The following is a 24,161-nucleotide window of genomic DNA, read 5'->3' on the forward strand; positions in this document are numbered from 1 at the left end:
ACCATGAGGTCTCTCAAAAACTGTGCTGATGGCCTTTATTAGTGACAAATGAAACTGGAGCAGCTGTGGAAACCAAGCCGTCATTCATTCAGGACAGGGCGTCTGCCGGAGGAGGGGCGGGGGCAATGCGCTACCTGTGCGCCTTCACCCGGAACATAAACAACAACAACAACAACAACACTAACACTAACACCTGACTACTTCAATGCAAGTGTGGGTTTGATCAATAATTTTCTCGCGTGGCCACACGGCCATATCGACACATCTTTCAAACGTCTCCGCCCCGCTCCGCCCCGCCCCGCTCCGCCCCGCCCCGCTCGCCCCTGCTGACTTGCGAAGGGAAAGAAACAAACCGCGGGGTGAGTGTGAACGAATCGAGCTCACACACAGTGTCTCCTCTCCATGCTGAAAACGTGCAAACGTTTCGGGGCGAAGGAGACCGCGGCGGTCCGCAGTGAACCTGGTTTTACTGCAGGTTGGTAGTATTTTTTTGTTTTACTAGTTTTCCTCCAGCCGTCTAAATCCAGGTGGTCGGATAAATATAACGTCGTCGTCGTTTTAGCCGCTCGTTAGCTGCGCTCGTTTTTTTTTTTTTTTTATCGGCTTCTCGCCGCTGACATTTTGAAGAATAGCCGGGTTTGGTCCTGTTGTCTCCGTGTTGTTTCTGGGTGTTTATTTGTTTTAGCTTATTTAATTAATTTATAGTTTTTTTTAACAGTCGCAACGTGTACACGGAGGGGCTGGCTGGCAGACACGCCTCACAAAACGCTCAGGAAGCTACTGGCTAGTTTTTTGGTTTTTTTTTAGCAGCGCTGTTAGCTTAGCAAAGTAACGTAACGGCAACTTAACGGCTGAGCGGAGAGGTTAGCTAACTTCTGCGTGTCAGCTGACTCCAAACACGTTTTCTCCTTCTGACGCTGGAGGGATTGGGCAGCTTCTTTTTCCTCTTCTGGAGGATTTAGCTGCCACATAAAATGCGTATGAATAAGTGGTTTGATCTGAACACTTTATAACCAGGTTGTAGTTAAAATGGGTGCTTCCTCCTCCTCCTCCTCCTCCCTCCCATGCTACGTAGGCGTTTACTAACATGTCTATAAGTTTGGCAAGGCCTCGGTGCATTGGGTGATGTTTGCAGAAGTGCAGGCTGCTGTTTTAGTGTTCAACTGGTTGTAGTGGGTGGACTGAACTTAGTCCATGCAGGACTTACGTGTTGAATCCCATATCCTGACTGGCACAACGTGAGAGCAATCAGACAGCATGCATGTTGCATCATGTGTACTTCTGATTTCTTATGATGTCTTCCTGAACTGCACTACTCAGTTATTAGGAGTAGACCTGAAAAACAACCTGAAAGCCAGAGGCCCTTTTAGTTTTAGTCGTTTAGCAAGCAAAACAGTCTATCTCTGTTTGTCTTCTAATGTGTAAGGATTGGCAGGTTTTTCTGATCATGAGTAGTAGTAAACAGAATATTTTTGGCTTTAGGACTGTTGGTTAGTCAAAGCAAGACACATAATAAAGTCATACTTGCCTGTGGCCAATTTTCAAAAAATTCAGTTATAGTATAGGCCAAACAATTTATTTCTCAAAAAGAAGATAATTGACAAATAATTTGATATGAATTTCAAGGTCCCAGTCATAATATTTAAGCAGGTTCGTCTTTGCTTGTGCAGTATGTGGCCTGATTCAGGATGATTGCCTCCTGTTTTAGCAGATCCTGGGAGAGGAACCTGTTTTTGTTCCTCGGCAGGTGCAAGACAATGGAGGTGAAAATCGAACAGCAGGAAGAAGACATCACATTCGGCAACACTGACACTAATAGTAAGATCATTCATATCACATTATGAGAAAGGAAAAAAAAAAATCAGCCATTCAAGACTGTAATGTAAACGGGATGAATGAGCTCATGCACCAAGTAGAAATCGAATTGAGCCTATCTAGTGTTATGTCCAGCTTGAAATAGACTATGTAGATGAATCAGCTAATTAGTTCACTCAAGGGAGAACAAGGGAAAAAACTGAAATTTTCTGGCTTCCCACGCATAGCATGTGGACATGTCAGATGGTTGAGGGATTCTCCTGTCCAAGATACTGCTGTTCTGTGGGCCCTGAGCAGATCTGCTCGTGTTTTAATCCAGGAAGGGTACATGGTGGTGCTCGACTTGTTCCAGGATACAGTTGGCTGCTGAATGAAAGCCATTCTTGGGGTGGAACATACTGTAAATCTCGTAGTCGCCATCTATTTATATTTTTATCACTTTTATTCACCATTATGTATCTTTAGCAGACGCCATGATTAGGATCTCTTTCCTATTTTACTCTTAACGTTCCAGCAACATACTTCTACTTCTTTTATATTGCCATACCGGGTTGCTGAACTGTCCTATTCTGGAAAGTCAGTAGCTCGGGTTTAATCAAAACTGTCTTTTCAGGTAAGCGCCCAGCTGAGGACATGGATGAGGAGCAGGCCTTCAAGCGTTCACGCAACACAGACGAGATGGTGGAACTGCGAGTGCTGCTTCAGAGCAAAGTAAAGACTTATTCAATTCACATTGGGCTATATTACTCTGTTCATAATAATAAAAGGAATATTCTTGTCTAAAAAACCATTTGTTTTCTTTACAGAATGCTGGTGCTGTTATTGGAAAGGGTGGAAAAAACATAAAAGCCTTACGCACGGACGTGAGTAACAGAGAAATGCTGCTAGCATTTCTGCAGTTGCAGAGAAAGTTTATTTGGCTACATCCCTTCCTGCTGCAAAGGCTGCAGCGGTCTTTTTGGACCCAAAAGTTGTGCCGTACTGAAATGCGTTTGAGATATTTAAATCAAAAATATCCACCTAAATTCCAAATTGTTTGAACCCCCAATTCAATAAATTCCCACAGAAACAGTTGCAGATTTTGAGCCATTTTACATCAAGAATTGACATGCACTATTAGGAAATTAAACCAAGTTTATTCACGTGGATAGACGAAGACCATGTAAGAGAGATCAGTTTAATTTTGCTTCCACTCCTTTTGTGAGTTTTAGCCTGATTCCAGTTCCCTTCACAGTGCTGAAGTTATATTTGACCTTAAACTGAAAACAGCTCCCCGTTTTTGTAGGGACATAAATCTCTAGTTCTCCAGACTGTATGAAAGTTATCATTGTCCAGGTCACACCTCCTGTTCCTCTTTGCTCACCATAATTTCAAGTCTCTCACTTTCTCTTCACTTTTGGGACAAAGTAAAGCGTGTATTCAATTAAAAATGTATTCCTTCTCCCCCTCTTCCCTTCTCCTTTACTTTTTTGTTTTTATTTTTTGCCACCTTCCTCCGTTGCCCATGTACTGGATCGACATGCCCCTCCTGCGTTGCCCACCTTGACGTTGGCCCAACCTCCGCCCGCCCCTGAACGCCCGCCCACCTGACACTCCCGGTTGGCCCCGCCCATAAACCGTGCCCCTCCTTAAACGGGCACCTTACTTGACATCTTGTGATTGAATGCCCCCGCCCAATGCCAACCTCCTCCACCACAACCACCACCACAACCACCACCACCACCACCTCGGCCCATGCAGTACAATGCCAGTGTATCAGTCCCAGACAGCAGTGGCCCAGAGCGGTATGTCCCACCGGTTATTGCCTCACTGCCTGATTAGAACAGTGGAACACATGTCTTTGATAACCTGCCTTCTGTTTCATTTTTAACATTTTATATATATGACAGTAAACTCCCCATCCCCCAAACACCCCCTCCTCCACTTGTAAGAGACGTGTATTGTTCCTTTTGGTTTTTCTGTCCATTTTAAGCATCTCCATTGAGTTGAACTTTTTTTTTTTTTTTTTTTTTTTCATTACAGTTTATTGTCCATGCAGAGAATCAGTGACACCCACTACCAAGTAGTTGGTATATTATGGTTAGCAAACACAGCTGCTGGATGTTGTTTTTCCTTGCTGTGATGTTTTAATTTTACCATGAAACCTGTGGAAAGCAGACATCTTTTTCTCGTTCTGTCCTCTGCGGCCCACCTGGCCCCCTTGCCTTCGAAATCCAACCCCACCCTCACCCCTCCTCCTATCCCCACCCCACACCCTCCACTTTTTTCAGCATCACTGTCCATGATCTCTGAGAGAGCGCTGGCTCTTGTCTGGTGGCTCCCTTCCCCACTCTGTCAGCCATTAATGTTGTCTCTTGATTTCATTGTGCTGCATCCCCTCTGTTAAATTTCTCTCAGGCCACATCAGATCAGAACTGCCTGCCAAACCTTTCATAACCCCCCCCCCCCCCCCCCCCCCCGCCAAAACCCCCTCCCCAAAACCCCTCCCCAACCCCACCTCTGCTCTTGTCCTGTGCCACAGAGTAGATGATTATCACTCACATTTCCTTCCCCTCCTCAACTTCTCTGCTCTGTTACTCTTTTTCTGCTGCACACCTCGTCTCCTCCTCACCTCAGCCCCAAGCCCTTCTCCCCCTGCTTCTTCCTACTACCCCAACCCCTTCCACCTAGTCACAATGAAGGTGTGCTGGAGGTGCAGTTGTCATGGCAAGTTCTTTCAGTTTGTTACATTCCTTTTCCTCAACTCGCTGGTGGTGGGATGGTTGTAGAAAATCTGTCTTTCTCTCTGTCTTTCTCACCTCCTTCCCCAAATCTGTGTGGCCAGTCTCACATTAATTTGAGCCGTTCAGAAGCTGCCCATCCTCCCAGTGCTTCTCTTACTTTGAGAACAATATTAGATTGAGTGCATGTCAGCTTCTTATTTACGCAATGTAGTGTTGGAACAGTTATTTGTTCGTAGTCTTAATTTTTTTCTTATGAGAATATTTTCAAAGTCTCTCCGTAACTGTTTGCAGGATTGTTTCTTGCGTGTTTTGTGGGTTATTTTCATAATATTATCAGGTTTTGTTTTGGTTCTACTTCTTGTCCCTCTTGTAATGCCTTGCTTCCGTTTGGGGCTAAATGGTTCCTGACAGGATCCTGAGTGTGAATGCCAGCATCGACACTATTGGAGAGATTCTGCTGAAAATCATACCAACTCTAGAGGAGGTGAGCCACCATGTAAATTAGTATTGAAAGTAGGTTAAAATAACCAACTGAGCTTCAATCAACAAAAGTGTCACACCATGACCACCAACTTAATGTTAGAAATCAGTGGGTCAAATAGCACTGGGTCTCAGATTAATGTTAGACCCTGAGATTTTACGTCACCTCCTGACCAGGTCAGTGTGTGCTCCATAATTTTATGGAGTTCCATAATTTTAAGAAAGTAAAATTATAATTGTCATCACTTTACTGGATAAAAGTGAGACAGTTTTAACAACGCACACCCCAAGCTTGCAGTGGCTTTCCAAATTGCTTTGTGATGCTGACACTTAATCTCTCACACAGCATTTTAATATATGTGTTGTGTTCTATTGATTTTCAACTACATGCTTAATTTATCTACACAAATTTGAATGGCAGTTGTTTTTTTTCCCACATGGCAAGATAGCCTAGCTGCAGAAATGCCTTGTTAATCATCTAAAGCAAGCATATCAGACTGTACTGACATTACTGATCTTGTGTTGGGTTTTTGTAGTACCAGCATTACAGTGGGATTGATTTTGACTGTGAACTTCGCCTGCTGATCCATCAGAGCTTGGCTGGAGGCATCATTGGGGTAAAAGGTGCCAAGATAAAGGAGCTGAGAGAGGTAGGACAGAGTCCAAATTAGCAGGGCCTGTGCCATGATGCCCTGCATCAACAGCTGGCCTTCAGAATGACTTATTAGGAACTAATTGCTTTATAATGGAGGATGAATACAGTGCGTGAACATTTGTATGTATGTGAACTATTAACACATTTTTAATTCAACTGACTATTAACATCTGGCTAGTTCAGTAGCTCACTGGTCAAAAATGAATGATGGTTTTGGTCTCACATTTTTTGCTTCTGTGTGCCAGAACACCCAGACCACCATCAAATTGTTCCAGGAGTGCTGCCCACACTCCACTGACAGAGTTGTCTTGGTGGGAGGAAAGCCAGAACGTGTCATTGAATGTATAAAAGTTATCTTGGAGCTGGTGTCAGAGGTGAGTTTAAAGCCTTGAGAACATGCTTGATGCCAACGTGTGTTTCATCTCACGCAATTATTATTATAATAATAATAATAATAATAGTCATTTGAAGATGATATCCTTCGCTCAAGTCAAAAGAGAAGTGTTGAGATGTTATGTTTTGAGTGTTTTAAACATAACTCTTTCATCGTGTAGTCTTTGCTGGAAAATCTTTTATGATCTCTTCTTTTGCCTTGCATTTTGCAGGCTCCAATCAAAGGTCGCGCCCAGCCTTATGACCCCAATTTCTATGACGAAACATATGACTATGGAGGTTTCACCATGTTATTCGAAGAGAGGGGCAGACGGCCCATTGGTGGCTTCCCCATTCGTGTGCGGGGGGGCTTTGAGCGGATGCCCCCCATTCGTGGCAACAGACCCATGCCTCCCTCCAGAAGGGACTACGATGACATGAGCCCTCGTCGTGGTCCTCCACCACCGCTGAGCAGAGGTGGACGAGGTGGCAGCCGAGCACGTAATCTGCCTCTTCCCCCACCTCCGCCGCCAAGAGGAGGGTGAGGAAGAGCCAACTTACTTTAAATGGTTTCACACCAATCCTGCTGGATGTGATGTCTTTGGTTTCTTTGTTCCATATCAAATTAGCCAAGCTATTGGTGTGAATTTTTTTTTTTCTTCTTTTTTTTTTTTAAACATTCAGTTGGACAGTTTTAGTATTTTTCAAATACACTTCTTTTGTTATTGCCATTGTTTGCAGGGGAGACAGATTCTCGCATGGCAGCTACCACAGCAGTATGGATGACAGACCAAGGTGGGTAAGACTGTAAACACTGTTTTCAAATAATGGTCACAAGCCCATGTATGGAGGAAAGTTTTAATGAAGTTTTAATTAATTTAAGGCAGTGTTGATTCTTATGCCTGGTAGCCTAATCTACTTTAATGCCTGACATGACCCTGATGACTTAGTTCTGTGAAATTTGATATTATTGGGAATTCACCAAGATGAGGTAAATATATGGAAGCTTTGAATTTGTATCAACACTTCATCACAGAAAATATGATATGAAGACCACACTTTAATATCAGGAGCAGGCAGAATTTTAGGAAGGCCTACCAGTGAAATTGTCTAATAGGTTGAGTCTGCGTGTCTTATCACCCATCAACTTCCTAAATAAAAATCTGGATGCTGTGACAGCGTGATACTGTGGTGTGACGTGATTTATAAAGAAACTAACTACTGTTAATGCATACTTTTTTGCATGCAGTGACCGAAGAGGCAGAGGAGACCGTTATGACAGCATGGTGAGTGTTGTCGGGATTTTTATGTCCTAAGCTCAGCTGCACTGTGTGAAACTTGCTGTTTCCTCATTTTTTCCTCATTTATGTAGTAAGTAAGAAATATGTTTTAGACGAGATGATTGGAATTCCCCTTTCTGAGTGTAGTACAAGCACAGAGTCACGGACACAGTGCTGCTTTTTCACTGTGTATGCACACTGATCTAGGCCTATTGTTGCCTGGCAACACTCGTTTCCCTGGTTACTGTAGAACAGATGAGTAAGTAGTCTAGTCCAACATCCACCAGGCTAGCAAATGAACTCGAGCTGAAACCAAAGCAATTCCTGAACAGTTTGCTTTCAGGTCTTAGCTGTAAGCAAACTGTTAAAATCGAATAAAAGAAGAATATTTATTCAGATGAACGTTTCTATATTTCCCTGAATTCCTTGTGATAAATGGATAAATATCCATAGATATGGGATATAAATCAGCTGTATAACTTCACATTTAGATTTTTCTTGTAAAAACACAAATTATGTTCAGCAATGAAACAGTCGAGGAGGAAAATTGGCTAAGATGATGGTCTTGATAATAAATAATTTAATCAATACCGATGTTTAGATAATGCAAAAACCCAGTTTTTGCTTAGAATTTTTAGGTGATGAACTAATTTACTGTAAGATTTATGCATTACCATTTGAATAGCCAGGGGATGATTTTATTGGGTTAAAGCACATTATTATTGTACATTTTAAATGCCCTAAATATGGGCAATTAATTCATTGGTAAAATTAGCACTATGACATGACAAGCTTATTAAAAAAAAAGGTGATATCCCAGATATTTGAAAGCTCAAGCACTAAATAAATTGAATATTTTGACCCAGTTTCAAAGTTCTTGAAGTGCTCATGCCCAAGTTGCTGCCTAAGACTATTTTCCTATTAAACTGGTCAATAACGTACAATGTTAACATTTTGTAATCGTTCCTTTTAACCATTATATTTACATTTTATATATACTTTTTTTTGTTACTTCCGTTTCACCTCATGCAGTTTTTTTTTCCTCCTCCTTCAGGACAAATAAAATGTCCTAAGGGCCTGTCTTCAAAGTGACCATAAGTCCAAGGAGAGTGTCAACTGTCTTCTCAGTTCTTTTACAGAAATATTTCACTGGATTTTACTTTATTGTTCCAATATGCTGAATTGCAAATTTAGCTGATGCCTTCTATTAGTTTGCGTCAATACCAATTTGTGTCACTGTTGGAATCTAAAAGTTTGTTTTTAAAGACATCCACAAATCGTCATCACAGGATCCCCCCAAAATGAATTCAGTTTATTTCAGTGGCCTGTTGATGTCAGATTTAGAATTAATAATGCACCTCTCGGATGAAGTGGAACAGGATTTTTGAGGTATGAATGTTGCTGAAAAATGAGCAGTGACTGCTTCACGCCGTGGAATTGGTACTGACTCAGATCCTTGTGGAACACTTCCAGCACCTTGCTGAATCTGTGCCTTCAATAACTTAGGTTGTTCTGGATACAAGTGTTAAATTTGCCCACGTTGGTCAGGTTATTTGTAATATTGCACAGTAGATACGGACATCGGGCTGTTGTTAGTGTGACTTTACATTTTTATGTTTGTTTTTTCCTGTTTCGTCCTTTCTTCAATTGATCCTGAAATGCAGAGTGGAGGTGGATATGGTGAGTATTGATAATTGTATAAATTATGCACAGATCTACATTTAGTTAATTTTTCCTTTTAACTATTTTCATTGTTTGACCATCATCCTTCTCAGATATGGCTTTTGGGAACAAAAACAGCACACCTAGAAACATGTTAAATTTAAGCACTTTTTTTTTTTTTTTTTTTACTACAAGGGGAATATTTGACACAGAACTTTTTTTCTGCACTTAGAATAAATGTCTAAACTTATGCAGTAGATGATTACAGCACACATGTAGTTGTAGGTGGCACATTTGTAAAAAATTTTCTGTTCACCAATTGACTGCAATGCTCCCCTGTTTAAAACCTGTTTTGGGTGCCTAATCACCAAAGTTAGTTGCCTCATTAAACTGTGTTGTGAAGCTGTGGCTGCAGGTTTTGACATGTTCTCACATCCTTAGAACCAAAAATGTTGCTGTCCTGTAAGAGCGCACAGAGGCAACCTTTGTCTTGGGCATTCTAGCTCTATTGCTTTTTTTTTTTTTTTTTTATTGGCACACTATCTTTTGTCTTTGTCCCACTGTTGTATTTTCATTTTTCACACTCTTGTTTCCTTTTCAATGTTCTCAAAGACAGCAATTCTTCCTGGGAGCACTTTCAGTCTGGTGAGTGGGGATGGATTGCTCCTGTCCTTTAGTCTTGTTTCCTAACCTAAATAGATTGTTTCATGCTGTTATATAGGTTAGTAAGGGACAAATTCACTCTAAATGTATATTCTCACCATCTAGGTGGGAGAGGGTCATACAGTGATCTAGGAGGCCCAGTCATCACAACACAAGTCACCATCCCAAAAGATGTGAGTAAAGCAACTATTCATATGCAAAATGCACAACTTTGACAGTACACAAGGACAGAAAATAGTTCTCAAAAGTAAAACCACTTGCATGGCTGTTGTGCAGCTGGCTGGCTCTATCATTGGTAAGGGCGGCCAGAGGATCAAGCAGATCCGCCACGAGTCTGGGGCATCCATCAAGATTGATGAACCACTAGAGGGCTCTGAGGACCGCATCATTACCATCACAGGAACACAGGACCAGATCCAGAACGCCCAGTACCTGCTGCAGAACAGGCATGCGTTTTTATGAACCTAACCCCCCACCCCCCACCACCCTAGAAAACGCTTCATCTCATTTGCAGCATTATCATCTCTTAAGTTGGCCTGTTTACTATCCTCTACTGGTTGGGAGTAAAGAGTTCCTATATTAAATGGTCTGCTTTAACTTACTATTAACTTACAACTATTACTCTTGATTCTCTAGTTTATTTCTCCAGGAGTTGATCATAAATACTGATCAGAGAGCTGAGGACTTTGTCCAGAGCTGAAACAACTGGTTGATTAATTGATTAGTTACTGATGCCAAGTTGATGCAACTAGCAGGCCCATTCCTGACTGTTTCAGCTTCTCTTCAAAGGTTCTGCTGCTCTCTGCCCTTGTTACTACACAGCAGTTTGGGAAATTCTATAGAGCACTTTAACTGTTTCATGAAATTTTATACACATACACGAGAAATAAGATGGCAGATTAATTGATAATGAAGACAAATCATTGGCAATAGCTCTAATCTCTTAAACTGACTTTACTGCCTTTGAATGTTGAAGCTCTGTATATTATGGTAGAACATAGGATGTTGTAACCCTCTTTTTTTTTTTTTTTTTTTTTTTTTTTTTTTTTAAACACCAGTATTTGCTCTTGAAGAGTTGTCAGTTCACACATTTATTTTCCCCACTCACTAAATGGCTAAGCTGGTCTCAGCAGTAATATTGCCTCTTGCAGACAGAATTTATTTTCAGCCTTGACCTTGGCATACTTTTTATAACTTGGAGTTCTGCTCCTCATGAAAAATGTCTTGAAGTTAGCAGCATCCAACATTAACAGCTCCTGACCCATGTTATAATCATGTTAAAATAAGTACCCCTAATGTTAAAATGAAATGCCTTCACTTTTATCTGTCTCTTATTTCAGTGTGAGGCAGTACTCTGGTCGGTTCTTCTAGTAAGAAGGAAATGAGGAAGAAAAAGAGTGAAGCCATGCTGCCATACTGTTTGCTTCGTCTATTCAGAGTCTACATTCCTCTGCTTTGGGTAGATGTGTCCCTTCCCTTCATTGTCACACACAACATCACCAATCTATATGTTGCAAATTTTTAAAGGACTTTTGAAAAAAACTCAAGCTGTCAAAACAGCATACATGGAGACAAAAACTTAATTCTGTGCTGGTGTACTTATTTTCTGGGAGATTCTCGTGCCGTCATTGGAGTAATTCATCTGTGTGATAACTCTGTGTTGTGAGCCACCCAGGCCCCTTATCTCCCTCATTTCAGTACAGCATGCTTAATGTAATCTTTTTGTACAGAACATGACGTGATTTCCCCCGCCCCCCTCAACTGTTTAAGCACCCACTCAAAATGAAGATGCATGGTCTTGTGAGTGGTTGAAGAACCATTTAAATAAACTTTAATTTTTACACAATATCCTTTTCAATTTTGAGATAAAGTGCTTTTTGTAAAACGTCCGTTGAAGAAATAGTTTGGCATTTTTAAGAAATGCACTTGTTAATTATGCTTTCTGGTTCAGAGTGAAAATGAGTTGATAAGGCTGAGAGCGCTGAGTTCATTCATTGTACAAAGCTGTTTACTCCTTAACTATATAAAGTAGGACTGATTTGACATGAATTCTGAATTCAATGGTAAACTACGGGGACCCCAAATCCCATTTCATTTTATGTCTACAGTGGTGCAATGACAAGTCCTCCATCCTTGGAATGTTCCACTGCAGTATTGTGAAACTGCCACCAACAGCTATTTACATACATCTGATAACTCATTTTCTGAATCCCTTAATGGTTCCTTAATCCCCCCAAAGGTTGAAATGACAAAGTATTTAAATCAGTCTTAATGTTTGAATCATTGAATCACGATGAATGTTGAGGCCAAAGGCTGCACAAATATCCTTCCCTTAAATGAAAATTAAAAGTATGACCACATTTCCAATGGCTGAATGCCTATTTCCCAGTGAATCTAATTTGGGTTTTGTACTGCTCTCGCAGTATTGGTGCTGGTTCTGTAGAGACAGGCTCCATTCCTGATGAGACCTAGATCTTAATGAAAGTTGTGTCTTATCCAGGTTAACTGTGCCACCACCTGAACAATTACCATTAAAAAAGTCAACCTTTTTCTTTAAGCTGGGGTATATGTGCCAGTGTGATATAGCAAAAAAGAAAATTTTAAAGACTTTGCTGTTTTTCATTGAAAGACAAGGAGCTGTATAAAGTGTGTGTGTGTATATATTTACATAGATACATTTAATTTTGTTCATTGGTTTAAATGGCCCAGACTGCCTTCTACTTTCTTGGAAGGAGATGGAGCCAAAAAAACAAAAAATAAAACAGGTTTGTCAATCTTTTCTTTTATCTATTTTTTTTTTGTGTTTATTTTCTGCTGCTGTCCTGGACGGCCTCGCTGTAATGCAACCTTAACATCTGACCTGTTGGATTCATTTATTCTTGAATTAGTGTTTTAATTTGTAAGCACTTCAGATGTTTTTGTTTTTATGGTCACTTATGATGCAGTTGGATGTAAGCAGGCTGCAGCTTGGTGAGTCCATGAGTGGTGGTGTTTTTTTTTTTTTTTATTATTATTATAATTATTATTATTTTTCAGTCCGGTCAAATCTTGTCTTTCTGTGTCTAATAATCTGTAGTAGTACCTGCAGGTGTTGAGTAAATAAAACTGTTACGGTTCACCAAGCGTGTGCCTGCCTGTCTGTATTTCAACAGGGCAGTGACAAATGTCAGTCAGCTTCATGATTGGCTCCCAGACAAGGTGGTGTGTCAGCCTGTTGCTCTGACTGTCACATGCATCCGTAGTTTACTAGTTAACACCGGAAATTTGTTCCCATAATGTAATAGTGAGAGCCCACACGGTTTCCCATCAGAGCTCAGCCTTCCGTCCGTCACATGGTGCTGCCTGTTCACCCAGGACAGAGGGGGGGGGGCAGGACTAACACGACCCGGACACAGGAGGATAACGCCGAGCTTTATCTGCAGCAGAGACCGACACCGTGGCAGAGCAGCCCCCCCTCCTCATCCTTTCTTACTCTTCAGATCGGAATAACTTCTGGAGCTTTTGTGTCATTTCGTAGCAGTATCATGTAAAAACTCCGCCATATTCAGCCCACCACGCCCGGAGCTCAGCCAGCAGGGTAAAGACTCGCTACTTCACTCTTCTTAAGTTGTTGCACAAAAGTTGGTTTCCTCTTCTCAGTCTGGTAACAAGCTGCTTTGACAGTAACCACTTTGTATCCTTAAAATCTACATTTGAGAAACATTGTTTCCAGCTCAGAGCACAGGCTGTTTGGTAGAAGGGGGGGGGCGGTTATCAAAATTTATCTCCAGACTTCAGGATACTCCGGGCTTCTCTCCTTTTCCTGTTTTACCAACATTATGAATGTGTTTGTGCCCCGGAAGGTGAAGTGTTATCCCGGAGTTATGATTCTAAGCTCCGTGGGAGCCTGCTGCCTCAGCCCGGAGGCCAAAGAGGCTCGAAGGATCAACGATGAGATTGAGAGGCAGCTCCGCCGGGACAAGAAGGACGCCCGGCGGGAGTTCAAGCTCCTTCTGCTCGGTAAGAGCCCCAAAATGAAGTCCTTTTCTAACACTTAGCTGCCAGAGACAGCACCAGAACAACCGCTCTGAAGTCTAATCCCACTGTTTGAAAAAATAAACAAAATCACATTCACAATTTGACTGTCAAAATACATTTGTTTTGGATTTTAAATGTATGTAGTCTAAATACACCCCACTGTGTAAATATGTCATTTTTAATTCTGCAAAGGAGAAGTCGAGAAAGTGTAAATACTGAAAGTACTGAGCAGATCTACTTGGTCAGCCTATTGTCTGAAACTGTATACAAGCAACTCCCCAAAGTAGATTTTTAAAAAATCGTTTACTTGATTGTAAATGTGATTGAGCATATCTGAATAGATCTGTGGTTGGAAATAAGTAGTCTTTATGATAATACGAAATTATACAAGTAAAAGCCCTGAGTTTAATGCCCCACTAAAGTGAAAGTAGAAAATTTAGCCTGTGTTGCGTTTCAGGGTTCAAAGGGCCTTTACAGAGTGTCATATTGCAGTATAGGATTACTAGTGCGAATTCAAAAAAACATGTTGAGAAAATAATTTATTTTGTAGCTGCACCGGGTAAAAATACATTAAAATATTGAATGTACTAAAGGGTACTTAAATCAATGAAAGCATAATGTGAAATTATGTATTATAAATTCAAGTACATAGCAGAAGTAGAAAGCATTCATATCATTTTCTCATGTTTAAGTATGAAAACATTAGAAGTGAGAATGACAATCTTTTATGAAGTGAAAGGCAATATCATGTTAGCAAAACCAAAATACATCCTTAGCTATGTTATGGTATAGCCCAGTATTAGCTTAGCTTGTTAATACTTAGCAGAATTTTATACTCGTAGTCACTTCAGGTGTTCATGTTAGTTTCCTGATGAAATGAAATGTAGTTTTGGCCTGACAATAAATGGAAATAATCAAGTAAAATATGACCTCCAAACTGGTCTGGAGTAGAGTTGTCTATAATTCCTTTCCAGCTGAATAGAAACATGTCAAATTTTGTTTTGCTTGACAAAACCAAAACGCTGCTCACATGTAACACCTCAAAATTGTACTCTGTCACATCACATTTGCATCCACCGCTGATTCTAACTAATTATTTAAAAGATAACCATTAGTCCCATCTGGTAGACGAATAAGTGATTGCTGTGTCGTCTTGGGAGGGCACATTTTAGATTCATATTGCTTGACAAATGATGTGTCAGCAGTGCTGTGAAATGACTGACTTTTTAATGAATGTGTAACCGGCCTTTAAGGTTTAAAAGTCAGATGCATGACAGATGCTACACGAATGAAAAACAATGGCTGCGTAATTTGAAAAGATCTTCAAACATTCTCCAAGTTTTTTGTAACACGCTGTATATTTCTACAAAGTGTATCCCTTTTATTATATATAAGTACTGAGATTGAGTTAGTAGAGCTTACTGTGAAAACTCATAGTCTATGTTAAAGTGTCAGTTAGATTATCACTTCACTCTGCCTGGGAAACCATGTGATGGTTGCCAATGAATGCTGCCATTTCCATGTTGTCAGGCACATGGGGAAATGCTGCAACTTCTTCTAGTTCAGCTTTTTCAAACACACAGGCAGTCAGTTATGAGATGACAAAATACAGCTTGAAAAAACAGATTCAGAGAATAAACACCGCCTAAAAATCAGATCCAATGCGTTTGTTGTTCATTAAAAAAAAAGTTCATGTCAGGCCAGCCTTGTGTTTTCAGTCTGTTAATGCACGTGCGCTAATCCTGCGTGTTTATGTGTTGATGACCAGGAACTGGTGAAAGTGGAAAGAGCACTTTCATCAAGCAGATGAGGATCATCCATGGAAGAGGATACTCAGAAGAAGACAAGAAAGGCTTCACAAGGCTGGTCTACCAGAACATCTTCACAGCCATGCAGGCCATGATCCAGGCCATGAACACATTACAAATCCCCTACAAGTATGAACAAAACAAGGTAGACCACACCGTTGTTCCTTTGTCTTGTCTTTGCTGCTTAACACAAACAGATTGAGGAAGAGGCTTTACCACATGCAGTCCCACAGCAGCATGTGTACTGACAAGAGCCTGCAGTATGTATTACTGTGCGTTCAAGGTGAAGCGCTTCTGGTAATTTGCAACAGTGTTTAGATTTGCAATCCAACTGCCGACAAAGAAAATGACACATGATGTTAAACTGCAGGCATGTAAAGACAGGTACTTCTGCGCCAAAACAAGTAAGAGAATAGAGGAAGAGAGGCAGAGAGTCCATTGTTAATTATACAGGCGTCTCCAGGAGCTTATTAATCACACCAATTTGCCAGCCACATTGGTAAGGATTTGACCCAGATATGAGGAGCAATAGCCAAGTGTTTAGTCAGCATGTGGGTTACATGTTTTGTTTTGTTTTTCCTTGTCACAAGTGAGGATGAAGATGTGTAGACCTTCACAAAATAACAGCATGTCCAGATATTACCGCTGAGCGTCTAACCGTTTCACTAACTCTGCTCCTGGACAGCAACAGCGTCTGCTCTGGTGCTATAAGATGTTTACTTTGTAACGTTTAAAGGGCCATGTTGCCATTGGAAGAAAAAAACAAACAAACAAACAAAACGTAAACAAGACCTTTGTTTTTGTCAAAGTATTCCACCTATTTATTATACATAGATGTGGAGCATCAGCATGAGGATGATACTTTTTCTTGGGACGTGTTAGCTTTAGGAAGTGGCTTTTAGCATGATACCGAGCAGTTATTTCAAAACACAACAGAAATCGGGGAAGACAGTGCTTTCAGCCCACACATGGAGTCAAAATTGCTTAATTAGCTGGCTAGCAATAGTAGATGGACCTGCTTTAGTCAACCTTGTCTGAACATGAGGCCCCACTGTTGTGAAAGTGATTGGAAAGAAAAGACTGACAGGTGTGAAAACAAAACTCTGGAGGGTGAGGCTCAACAAAGAGTCATTATGTCGCATTTAACAGTTTTAGCAGTTTGGATGTAAGAGTGAGTTTTAGTGAACTGCTAAGCTTTTTCTGCTTGATTTTGACGAGTGAACAGATTGGAGAGAAAAGTCATAAAAAAAGAAAGAAAAACAGATGCTGGCACAGCAGTTTCCTTTAAATTTGTCCCATTATTTCTACAAAGAGTGGGAGCATGAAAGCAGTGAAGCAAGAGCCGTGAAATTTAAAATGTGAGAAGAAAAGAAGGCAGAGGCACCAGAGAGTGTGGCCTCTCCCAGAATTTTAAAAAAGTAACTAATAATAAACATCCCCTGGTATTTTGAGCACACATAGAGTCCCTGGTAGAAAAGCAGGGAGCCATAACAGGAAAATTACTGCTGCACAATATGAGAAGAGATATGAGTCAGCGAACAGCTCATCAGGTGTCCTTGGCGATAAGTGATGTAATAAACTGGTTAATCCCATTTATAATGTGTACGAATGTATTTCATAACAGTGGATTTTACCGTAAGTCTGGCAGCTCTTAGATATTTGCATCATGGTAAGGTCGCAGTCTGATGGGAGAAACCATCAGGACATCAAACACAGCTGCTCATCTACAAAATGACAGCTTCAGTGTGTCTGCAGCAGCAATGTGTACAACAAAGGCTCTTCACTGGATGCAGAATTAATCCTCCCATGTGATGATACCAAAGTCCCAGGCGGCAGCAGATTAGAGCAAACAAACTGTGGTGTTTTCTGGCTGAACTGTTGCGCTGCTGGACCACAGGGGATATGCAGTCAGAGAAATATTTATCATTAAGCACACAAATTAGGGCAGTGAAGATGTGATGAGATGAAGAATTGTGAGAAGAGACAGTCGCAGCCACAGTCCAAGATTACCTGGGACACTCACAGGCCTTTATACACTGAGGTTGACTCTCATTGTCACATCTGCCGCTACATTTTACTTTTATATTAGGAATGTAACTGATTATTTTTAGAGGTGTTGATGAATGATTTGGTCCATATAAGATCGAAACCAACAAAATGTTTCCATCCCCATTTCCTACAGCCCGAAGTGATACCTTAGTTTTCTGACTAATCCTCATTAAGTCACTTAAAATATCTTAATTGACTTGTGATTAAACTGTTGCAATTGTGGCCTAAAAATTATAAGCGGTCAGAGTTTGTATAAACAAAGGCTGCTAAAATTGTACTATGGAAAGTTACATAAACAAATGTGACTAATTGCTGTATGTGAGATCCATGGAAACTCAGAAACCTTCCCAGCTACTATCAGACTGTGAATGTGCTGGAAATCAGGTTGAAGTTCAAATTATTTGATCTCTCAACACACAGGTGGTACTGCTGCGAGCTTTGACAATGTGCCTGTCAACACAGGCAAACAGTGTCTTTGGGTGGAGAAAAAGCTATTGTACAAATGTAGATAACCTGAGTCCAGGCTGCTGGTTAGTCTGAAAGTGCCACATGAGCTTACTTTTGGTATGGAGGCAGACCACCTCACTTCCTAATCACATATGTGACTATGAATCTGATTCTGTAATGTTAAGCCTCCTGTTTTTACTTCTTGCCTCGGTCCAAATGAAAAGATTTGGCTCTGCGTACTTGATATTTGCTAGTTTGTAAGGGTAGAGATGAACGTGTAGAATTATTTTCCTTCCTGAATAATGAAACAACAAATCTGCAGTGAGATATGCATGCTGGGTAAACCCTTTTCCTCTAACATCCAAACTTAGTCATCAGTCATGCTGCTAGCAAAAAACAAACAGATGAAAACAAGCATTAGATATTGTTTCTGTAGAGCTCTCTTGAGGTACTTATTTTGAATTTTTGTTTCTCAAACTGTTATTGTTCAGGCCAACGCTAGTATTGTCAATGGGGTTGATGTGGAGAAGGTGTCAACACTAACAAACCCATATGTGGATGCCATCAAGAGCCTGTGGAATGATCCAGGGATTCAGGAATGTTACAATCGGAAGAGGGAATACCAGCTCTCGGACTCAACCAAATAGTGAGTGTAAACAGAGATAAATAATGTCTCAGACACTGCCAAATAGTTTCCACTGTTTTATCTGCCAGTTGTTTGTTTAATATGCTGCAGGGGGATTGGATTCAGCGGTTATTCCATTTAAGGTTGTTGACAAAAGACTTTAAACGAAACAGACACTACTTATTTTCACACTGAATAAGTGACGATGCTGAAACATCTATGACTTTATTTCACAAAAAAATGTCTTCTCAGCTGCTGCCGTGTCTCTATAAGTGGTTTTGTTTGAACTTTCTTCTCTGTGTGTCATCATTCTGTGTCAACAGCTATCTGAATGATTTGGACCGAATTGCTGATACCGCTTATCTGCCAACCCAGCAGGATGTCCTTAGGGTCAGGGTGCCCACAACAGGTATCATCGAGTACCCCTTCGACCTGCAGAATGTGGTGTTCAGGTGAGTGTTAATTTTATATATGGTACTTTTATTACCATTAAAATATAAACGTAAAAATAACAAAACAAAACTTGGGTGCGGGAAAGGCCAATACAGCTGACACTGGTACTGATGTATGTGTAGTTTAATATTGCAATAAAATACTTTTCTTTTTTTTTTTGCATGGTATATTTTATGGATATTCAGAGTGCTGACTGCTAAAAGACAAAATCACCAGACAATAAAGAAAACTTTACAAATGACAATAACCATACCTCTCTGTTTAAGTGGTTGTACAGCAGTAATAATATATAGGGGACCTATATTTTGGTGTCGCAAACGTAATTCATCTTTACTGAAATGCATCTGTTAAAGCAGCACAGCTCTTATCGATCATGTCTGTCTGCTCCTTTGGTCCACACTCATCTCAACAGCTTTTTGATTTACTGTCCTAAAATTTTTATACAGACATTCATGGCCCCCAGAAGATACATCCTCCTGATTCTGTTTATTCTATGACCACTTCTCTACCTCTGTTCAGTATTTTAATTTGTTTCTGTTTGGGGGACGTTTGTGTGTTAATTTGTGACTCATACTAAACTGCACATGTTGAGTAATATGACCTGCTTGAGTTTAAATCACTGAATCACTTAATTCAGAAGTCAGAGTGCACTATGTCTTGTTAGTCTTAGTCTAGTTTGAACACAGCTGGACCTCATTTAAAGTGAGGGTCCATAGTCCATAGGTCCTTATTCTGTTTATTAACACTGTAGTCTCATCTCTTTCCTTAGCGATGTGAAATCAGGTTGGTTTTTGAAGTTAAATGTCTTCCTCTGAAAGCAGCAGATTTTTAGGGAAGTGATAGTTTCTATTCCTTAATTGAATCCTCACGCCATAAAACCAAATATTTCTGGTTCACATGGGGATGTAACAAAAGCATCGAACTCTTAGTTTTACTCTTAACTTTTAGGACAGTATTTTCATACTGTGATGCACATAATGCCAAACTTTGTTCATTTTAATATTAAGATGGAGCATGAATTATATCTTTTCCTGGTTGTCTTATTCTGCAGAACAGTTAACATATGAGAGTCAACCTAATGAACTCATAATATCCTGTTTAATCATCATGTCCAAATTGCTTGTAATCAACTCAAACATTTCCTGCTATATTATCATTGTTATTAACTTAGCGCTGCCTCATCAGTTAACCATCTTGGAGTAGCTAACATATTTTTCTTTTTCTTTTTGTAACTGTGCCATAATCCTGTGGCTGTAGGATGGTGGATGTGGGTGGCCAGCGATCAGAAAGGAGGAAGTGGATTCACTGTTTCGAGAAAGTCACATCCATTATGTTCCTGGTGGCGCTCAGCGAGTACGATCAGGTCCTCGTTGAGTCTGCCAATGAGGTAAAATTGGAGCTGCTGTCTGCAAAATAATCTGTATTGATTACAAGCTAAGGTCTTGCTGTACATATTCCTAGTCTTGGACTGACTTTGGGATAAGCAAAATGACTGAAAGAAATACAAAAGCCTTTTTGTTTTTTTCAAACCTTTTGTGGTGGAGTTGATGACCTAGATCTTTGCTGGCTCCTCTCTCTTCCTTCTCTGGTAACAATGACGGACCTCATCCTTTGACAGTACATGTGGTTCATCTGCAGGGGGAGCCCTTTAGTCACTCTGTTCAACAAAAGTGCTCCTCTCAGCAAGGCCTGTGCACTTGATGAGATTACAGCCAATTGAATTTGCTCACACAGGCAATCACCGCTGAAGTACTGCTTTCAAAGCTCACAGTAAGATGTTTGTGTCTTCCGATTTCCATAGAATCGAATGGAGGAAAGCAAGGCCTTGTTCCGGACCATCATAACCTACAAGTGGTTCAAAGAGTCCTCAGTCATCTTGTTCCTCAACAAGATTGATTTGCTCGAGGAGAAAATCATGTATTCACATTTGGTCGACTACTTCCCAGAATATGATGGTAAGAGGAAACTGTTAATTCTTGTCGAAAAAGGAAAAAAAAAAATCTAGCTTGGCATGATGATAATCATGTTTTGATTTAGATGCAGATGCTAACGCGTGACACTGAAATGTTTTTTAAGAAGGAAATAAAAAAAATGGTCCAGATGAAAAGTTAATTCCATAAGTAATAAAACACACTTTTGCATAATTCATCACACTTAATGGTTCTCCTGCTACAACCTCATTTGGTGTGGTGTGATCATTAATTTAGGACGGCTACAGTTAGTTAGATGACTCCATACATACTCCAATCAACATGCACACCACATAACAAAGTAACACTCTCCTGACAGCATGGGACTGCCTATTAAGAACAGGGCCAAGGATGGGAAATAAAGTACATTTATGTATTTCAGTTCTTATATTCTCAAGCTGTTATATAACTATTGCAAAGCTGTAGTGACTTTCATGTGCTGTTTTTGCGCTCTGTCTCTTTCCACCAGGTCCCCAGCGGGATGTCAAAGCAGGAAAAGAATTCATCTTAAACATGTTTGTGAGTCTCAATCCTAATGCAAAAAAAATTATCTACTCCCACTTCACCTGTGCCACAGACACAGACAACATTCGATTTGTCTTCCGTGCGGTGAAGGACCACATCTTGCAGGAAAACCTGGAAGTCTACAACTTGGTTTAAAAAACAAAAGTGTGCTTGCCGTCTTAATTCAATCGGCATTATACAGCTGGCAGTCAGGAGAGCTCTGCAGTGATTCACTTTGCTACACACTGCTTCTGAACACTATAGCCCAAAACAAGAAATGGAGAAGCTACAGTGCTCGTCGCCCAATGACTGTACTACTGATGTATTTCAAATTTTCCTGTTAGGCTCTTTGAAAATGGATGTCTCCAGCTATAACGAAGTGTGTCCTGACAATTAAAGTGCCTCTTTAGTGAGGGGTCTATTATAGTATGCACTCTGAAATTTATGGAGCTCTTTGTGAGCGTTGTTGAGCAGAAACTGTATAAATGCACATTCATGGATTGAGAGGGAAAGAAGTATTTCAGTGGTCTGAAAAGCCTCTGAGGTAATGTACCAGGTCTGTCCTCTGGGGACTCTGTGGAAGTGGATGTAGACTAACTGCATGGCAGGATCTCACATCACTAACTCAACTTGGTCCTAGGTTTTTTTTTAGTTTGAAATACTCTAAATGCTTCATTTTTTGTGGCGACTTAATGGAAAATGTGTCAATATTAACACTAATGACAACTATTTAATTTCAAATATTGACTTTTACACACTTCCTTTTGGTAGCATTAGCTGTGCGATCTGTATGTGTGTACCTCACTTAGCTGGGCGTTATCATTTACACAACTTCGTTTCGAATCAACTTGACTTTGTACACTTTACATTAATCTGTGATGGCGTTGTCCAGTATAATACAACCACTTTTTTGTGAGCACAGCATTAGTGTTGAGGTCTCGTATCGAAGCTGTAGAATGAAATAAATGAAAATAATGAATGCCTTTAAAATTTAGCCTGGTTGTGTAAATATCCTAGGGTACAGTATTTTACTCTTTTTATATATATTTCTTTGCTTCAAGGTCAGTGTTAAAATGCTAATTGCTGAAGAGAGAACTATTATGGTAAATAATCTTTGAGGCATTAAACTAGAGCATTCTTGATAGTAATTCATATGCTATTCAAGGTATCAAATGCATGAATAAAAAGCTTATTAAAGCATATCCACAGCACTAATGTTTACACAACCCTTTTCTTCTTAAGATAATTGCAGTCCAATTTGTATGGTTTAATTTAAGGTTGTGTTTCTGTCACTGCGAGATCTTAAGAAAAAGTCTTAGTGTTTTTAATTTTTTGTTTTTTAAATTTTGATGGTAAAAATAAACAGACATTTTGCTGCTCATTTCCTGTTGAAATTTGAATATTTGGTTTGTCCGTTTCGATTTACTCATCAGCTCCCTCACACTTTGCTTTGGCATTGAAGTGTGTGTCTTCCTAGCTGCTCCCTCAGCACATCTGGAGTGGTCCTGAAATCCTCCTCAGTGATACATCCATCTGGCAGGAGCCTGCAGTGGCACTTCAGTTATAGAGGTCCATGTTTTTTAGCGTCGTACACAGTTTATATTTTGTAGCGAAAAACCTTCATTTCTGGAGGACACGCGCTGAATGTCAAGTGGCAGCAGTACACGGGTCTAGTAATGTGCAAGAATGGAGGCGGCATGGCCACACATATTATCCAGTGAATATAATAAGCAGTAGGGCCGTAATAATTATTCAGTCCTCTAACAATTGTCTTCTTGACAAACCAGTTGTTTGGTTTGTAAAATAATGACGATTAAAAGTCAAATGACTAGTTATCAAAATAAGTTGCCTATTTATGCTACATAGTCTGAGCTCCAATAGATGTTAGTCATCAGGCTGTTTTGTACTTAGAGCAGCAGCATGTTGAATGTACACAGTTGTTAAACAATTGCTTTTAATTTTGTTTCATATGCTGTTTGCCCCATAAAATGTCAGGAAAATCTTTAAAAAAAAAAAAGCCAATCAGGTTTCCTGAGGCCAAAGTGACATTAAACTCTAACATACAGCAAGAAGAAGGGACGTTATTCTCACAAAGGAGAGTTTAAGAAAACTAATTAAAGAGTAATTTAATATCTCTCAAACTTGTCGGTCTCTGATGGTTGAAGTCTCACCCTGTAGAGCTGTGCAGGTGAAACAGAGTAGCAGCGGTGCAAGCTGGATTTAATAGTTATGAGTGTGTTTCCTCCGACCATGACTCACTGTGAGGACGGAAGTGTATGGCAGCGTGGACCTGAAAGCAGATCTGCATGGGCCCCCTCCCTCTTTTTCTTCCTCCTCCTCTTCCTTTTCTTTCTCCTCCTCCTCCTCCTCCTCCTTCTCTCCCTCTTCCTCCTCCTCCTCCTCCTCCTCCCTCCTCCTCCTGTTCCTCTCCCTCCTCCTCCTCCTCCTCTTCCTCTCCCTCTTCCTCCCCTTCCTCCTCCTCCTCCCTCCTCTCCCTCTTCCTCCTCCTCCCGTTCCTCCTCTTCCTCTCCCTCTTCCTGTTCCTCTCCCTCCTCCTGTTCCTCCTCTTCCTCTCCCTCTTCCTCCCCTTCCTCCTCCTCTTCCTCTCTCTCCTCCTCCTCTCCCTCTTCCTCCCCTT

At 40.5% G+C, this 24,161-nt stretch overlaps 2 protein-coding genes across 4 annotated transcripts; both read left to right on the forward strand.

The window, feature by feature from the left end:
• The first annotated feature begins 345 nt into the window (after positions 1-345).
• Positions 346-12,768, forward strand: hnrpkl (heterogeneous nuclear ribonucleoprotein K, like). 3 transcript variants are annotated; one of them, XM_029516000.1, is made up of 16 exons: positions 349-475; positions 1,712-1,818; positions 2,429-2,526; positions 2,622-2,678; positions 3,556-3,599; positions 4,950-5,022; positions 5,555-5,668; positions 5,919-6,047; positions 6,279-6,586; positions 6,787-6,840; positions 7,295-7,331; positions 8,990-9,005; positions 9,600-9,632; positions 9,756-9,823; positions 9,927-10,096; positions 10,991-12,768. In XM_029516000.1, exons 2-16 carry the CDS (start codon positions 1,758-1,760, stop codon positions 11,019-11,021), a joined length of 1,293 nt encoding a protein of 430 aa, XP_029371860.1. In that variant the 5' UTR covers positions 349-475; positions 1,712-1,757; the 3' UTR covers positions 11,022-12,768. The 3 variants fall into 3 exon arrangements, with proteins under 3 accessions (XP_029371859.1, XP_029371861.1, XP_029371860.1); XM_029515999.1 differs by lacking the exon at positions 1,712-1,818 and having other exon boundaries at positions 346-475; XM_029516001.1 differs by lacking the exons at positions 1,712-1,818; positions 9,600-9,632 and having other exon boundaries at positions 346-475.
• Positions 12,769-12,926: 158 nt separating this feature from the next.
• Positions 12,927-22,904, forward strand: LOC115052491 (guanine nucleotide-binding protein G(q) subunit alpha-like). The gene is made up of 8 exons (XM_029516649.1): positions 12,927-13,227; positions 13,493-13,649; positions 15,436-15,620; positions 18,463-18,617; positions 18,920-19,048; positions 20,307-20,436; positions 20,851-21,004; positions 21,489-22,904. Exons 2-8 carry the CDS (start codon positions 13,514-13,516, stop codon positions 21,677-21,679), a joined length of 1,080 nt encoding a protein of 359 aa, XP_029372509.1. The 5' UTR covers positions 12,927-13,227; positions 13,493-13,513; the 3' UTR covers positions 21,680-22,904.
• Positions 22,905-24,161: the final 1,257 nt, after the last annotated feature.

The sequence above is a fragment of the Echeneis naucrates genome, chromosome 12 (genome assembly GCF_900963305.1).
Source record: "Echeneis naucrates chromosome 12, fEcheNa1.1, whole genome shotgun sequence".
NCBI classification, from domain to species: domain Eukaryota; kingdom Metazoa; phylum Chordata; class Actinopteri; order Carangiformes; family Echeneidae; genus Echeneis; species Echeneis naucrates.